Source organism: Limulus polyphemus, unplaced genomic scaffold (genome assembly GCF_000517525.1).
Source record: "Limulus polyphemus unplaced genomic scaffold, Limulus_polyphemus-2.1.2 Scaffold2012, whole genome shotgun sequence".
NCBI classification, from domain to species: domain Eukaryota; kingdom Metazoa; phylum Arthropoda; class Merostomata; order Xiphosura; family Limulidae; genus Limulus; species Limulus polyphemus.
The window spans coordinates 24124-29158 of record NW_013667622.1 but is presented as its reverse complement, the minus strand read 5'-3'; the positions used below and the strand labels follow the sequence as shown (position 1 = coordinate 29158).

The window sequence follows — 5035 nt, the reverse complement described above, 5'->3', positions numbered from 1 at the left end:
AAAAAGTTGGTAATCTGATGGTGTCATATCTGGTGAATATGGTGGGTGACGGGAGAACTTCCCAATCCAACTCCATAATTTTGTGTTGCGTCAAACGTGCCACATGTGGAAGTGCATTGTCGTGGAGAAGAAGAACATCTTTCCGATTGATGGTTGAAAAGCGTTTCTGATGAAGGGCTTAATTTAAACGTTCCAGTTGCTGCCTGTATATCTCTGCATTGACAGTTCGCTGTGGATTGAGGAGTTCGAAATGAATTACTCCTTTGATGTCCCACCAAAGGCAAAACATCACTTTCTGCGGATAGAGTACAGATTTTGGGGTCAAAAGTGGTTTTGTTTAGGACTGAGCCATTGCTCTTGGCATTTAATATTCGCATAGAGAATCCAATTTGCATCACCGGTGACAATTCTATCTAAAAATGGTTCACGCGCATTATGCGCCAGAAGAGATGAAGCAACGTTCACACGTTGGAAACGATGATCATCGGAGAGTTAGTGAGGCATTCAAACACCTTCTGTATGGAGTTTTCCCATATTTCTTTGATGTTTACGTATTGTTTCATGAGAGACATGCAATTTCGGGGTCATTTCACTAGTGTGTTGCCTTGGGTTAGACTCAACAAGCATCTTCAGAGCATCAATATCAATTCCAACGTGCCGATCCCTGACATTATAATTTTTAAGGTTAAAGCCACCTGAACGAAATTTGCTGAACATTTGTTCACACTTACGAACGTTCAAATATTGCCATAAACTTTGATATTCTTCGTGGCTACAGAGGCGTTGTTTCTCTTCTTTTATTCAAAGAGCGTTACAAGACAAATGTGTGTCTCGATGTGTGCCATCACTATAAGGGATTAGAATATACTAATATTTACACATTATATAGGCTACACTAACGTGACGTTTAGGCAGTTCGTTTAACTATTATAAACGATGTATTTTTTTTGGGGGGGGGGTAATGAAAGTGTTCCAAAACGCGACGTTAATTTATTGACGACCTAATATATGTTAACTGTAAGTACCCAATATAAGTAAGATTATTATACTGTTACTTTTGCTAAAATAAAACACTTCAGTAGTCTTTAACAGATTGTTCAGGTGGAGTAGTCATTATGACTATACTGGAATGGACAGCAACTACCTGTTTCAAAAGAAGACACAAGTGTGGAGGACGACTTTTCGAAAGTCTTCAGATATTATAAAAGACCTGTGACAGTTTACACACAGTGACCTTAAGACAAAAGATAGAAAATTTTCTAAACGTTTTCCTCCACATTTGTGTTTGTTTCTACAATGAATTGTATTCATCAATTATTTTGAGTATTTTGGCATTGGCGTTGGCACAGGCGAATGATTATTACAAGGTTTCACCTAGTAATAATGCCCAAGTTAAAGTGCGTTAAACAAGTAGCATCTGTCCTTTCTACATAGTCTTACGTTTGACCAACTTACATTCTTCCCCTCTTTCCTGCAGTCTTCACGTTGACCAGTGTGACCTGTGTTAAATATTTCCCTGTTTTCTTACTCTACTCATACTATTTTACTCAAAACATTAGATCATACCCGATTGCTCAATGACTGCACCTTATCTAGTGGCTTACTTTTTCACTGAATGAAATGCTGCTGTGGCCTTAAATGTAGATTATCAGATAAGCCTTTAAAGTTCTCAAAGGATTAACCAATGTTCTTTAGATGAAAACTGTCTTCAGTCTTGTGTTGAGTTTAGGGAGTCTGTCAGCAGTCTTCTTTATTATTAGCAAGTCAGTCAGATAAGTGAAGTCCTCCTATGTCTCATATCCTGCTATTATTAAACTGTACCACTTAGTATTTGCTGCTGACCATTGAAGCACTAGATATTCATTTCTCCACACGCTCCTGCCCATGCATTCACGTGTTTCCTGAATGAGCCATCTTTTGCTATAACCAGTGTCAGTCTCTGGTTGTGTTGACGAGTTCTGACCATCTCCTACTGTCAATATTCATTATGTTTAATGCCATCCACACAGAACCATTCAATGCTTATGATGATTTCGAGGTATTGTGTTTAACTTAACGCCATCTGCTTGGAACTATTCAATAGCTTTGATGATTTCAAGGTTTATCGTTTTATATTTGCATTACTATCTGCCCTCTCTCTCAAGTGTTGATATAGTGGATGAGATATGGTTTAGTTGCCCTGAGTAGTGCTTGTCTGGTTATAATCCTCTGTTCTGTAGTAATTCTTCTCAAACCAAGCCTAAAATTTAGGGTGTTACAGGGTGTGGGTTTGGCTGCTCCAGTTGCTATTCTCATTTGTGCATTTTACACCATCTGTAACTTGGTCATTGCTGATGCACGAAAGTGGATTTCACATTCCATTCTGGTTATGACTGTCGCTTCCATCAGATTAATGAGGTTCCTTTCCTACGATTTCTGAACTGCAGCATATTTGAAAAGGGTAAGACTCTTCAGAGATTTCCCTCTCCAATGTTAAATATAAAGATATTGCCATTCTGTGGCTCATTACAATATCTAGAACAGTAACAAAATTCTCAAGTGAACTCTTTTGCCTACATATCTTAGGGTGAAGAGAGGAGTGTCAGTCTGAGATCTGGTAGCGAAATCCAGCAGGTTTTATCTGGTTGAATGGACATTTTATTATGTATAGTCCACTTACAGATTTCTGATGTCTCCTTGTAGCCTCCACTGCTTCCACTGATGTGTGTGAGATGCTTGCAGCACTTATAATATATGGTGTTATTGAAGATCAGCTGTGCATGAATTAAAGAGGATACAGGCCACTTGGGATCCTTGTGGCAAGCTAGAGCTTCTTTGAAAAACTAAACTTCTCCATATGCCAAATTTTGTTTGGTCCAATAAAATGATATTTTAACTAATCTTTATATTTTTGAATGAAATAGTTTCCACAAAGTGAAAATGCTTTCAAATACATTATAATAATAAATGTAATAGATATTTCGAAACCTATTATACTAACTGAAGTTGCCATAGTTGTTTAAAAAACTTTACCTTCAGTTTTTCTTTTTCCTTCTTTTTATCCTCTCGTTTCCGCTTGGTGGATTCAGGCATTACGTCATCCAGAATTTTTAGTTCTCTTTGGGTAAAAACGAAGTCCAAAAGTTTCCGCACACCAATCATCACAACTAGCTGTGACCAAAATAGGGTAATTGTAAATGAGAGTTTGATTGTATGTGTACAAATATACTAATACATCAATGAAAATAACGTGTTCAGTACTTGAAATGTTATGAGTTCTATTAAGAAATGTGGAAACAAAAACGTTTTTTAAAAATATAAATAAGATAATTTGAGAGTTCTAAAGAGAATTTCAGAAGCCACCTCTAGATTAGGATTTCTTACAGCAAATTAAATATTTAATTCCAATTAAATATCCTAACCAAAAACACATGAGAGAAACGTTTTATTTATCAAAATCAGAATTTCCCTGCTGTAAAAGTTACTTTTATTGCATTTTTGAATTAATTAAATAGTCGTTTCCTCACAAACTATTAGCGCTCCTCTTTATTTTTCAGCCACTTTTAGCATTATCTTGAGCTATATTTCATTAAACTTATAATTCTATACATTTCGGGACTCTATATTTTATCCACTTTGAAGTGAATTTGAGAAAAGGGTAGTCAGCTTTTTGTCGGAAAGGTCACGAATTTCTGCATAACCTACTTTTTATACATGATTTAAATTTTGAAGTTAATCAGACATTTCCTTTTCAGGATAAACCTGTTATACTGTCTTTCCTTTTCTTACTGCATTTTGCATTTCCACGAGTTATTCTGTTAAAAGCTTGTAGTTTAAAAATGCATGTCTCAGACACTGCCTAAATATATGAATACATATATATAGAAATGTGAGAAAGTATAAAATTAATGCTGCTTCATGACCAGATATCTACCAATGATACGGCTTATTTAGCTATGTCTACTTACTAGATGGATATAAACAATTCAGACGAAGAAAATGAAAATGGAGGTATCCAAATAAGAAACGTAAAAAGACAAAAGTTAAATCCCAAAAGGAAAACCTAAGACCACTCACAGAACTTCGCAGATCTCAAAATGTGGCAAACATGGATAAAAACAATTGAGATATTATCCATATATCCTGTCGATATTAGCAGTTTATAGCCATTATTTAAATGAATTACCCGAGAAAGCTCTTATTAGGGCAAGAATTTCTGTCCTCCCCTTTTAGAGGAAGCAATTTCAAAGTCAATATCACATAATTATAACAAGAATTGTAATTTTAGCAAAGAAACTCAATTTGAGTGTGAGAAAATAACCTTCAAAACATAACACCACCACCATTAATTCAGATGAAACGGGTATCAGCCGTGCAAACTAAAATAAACTTTAAGAAAAAGTAATATACTAAATGACAAGTTGAACTTGGGAACATCTTTACTTATCATATCGTACAATGTCATAAATACTGCTATAATCAAGAAGTATGTTTACAAAAACTCGTTTTCTGTGCAGTGACTATTCCTTACAACTTTGGACTACCTGCTGTGCTCACTTCGGGGAATCAAACCCCGGATTCTAGAGTTGTAAGTCCGTAAACTTACGGCTGTCCCAACAGGAAATTAACCACATGAAAACAAGACCATTACTCACTACAATGTATGTAATCAGATGAAAACAATAACATTACTCATCCCAACGTACAAAACCACATGAAAACAAGACCATTACTCATCACAACATACATAATCACATGAAAACAATAACATTACTCATCACAACGTACAAAACCATATGAAAACAAGACCATTACTCATCCCAACGCGAGAAAACTTCGTTTTGCACAAATACAAAATACCAAAGCTATGGTTCTTCTTTGAAAAAAAGTGGATTGCTTTATGAAGGCTTAACTATTTACAGTAGGTGTCTGTGACTTGTTGGCGATAAATTTCAACAATAAATGGACAGCACACAATCCACTCGTTTTAAAATAATACTGTTGCGTCAGCGAGGTCACGTGACTCGTTCTCTCGAACCTTCGAGAATTGCCGGGA

General features: G+C 35.7%; 1 protein-coding gene across 1 annotated transcript in view; it reads right to left on the bottom strand.

The window, feature by feature from the left end:
* The window catches only part of LOC111087325 (electroneutral sodium bicarbonate exchanger 1-like), a gene marked incomplete at its 5' end in the record, with an annotated part of 43406 nt that overhangs the window by 15458 nt on the left and 22913 nt on the right, over window positions 1-5035 (bottom strand). Inside the window, one exon of the mRNA XM_022393587.1 lies at window positions 3013-3150. Within this exon, the coding sequence (XP_022249295.1) occupies window positions 3013-3150 (138 nt within the window). The remainder of the gene's footprint in view (window positions 1-3012; window positions 3151-5035) is intronic.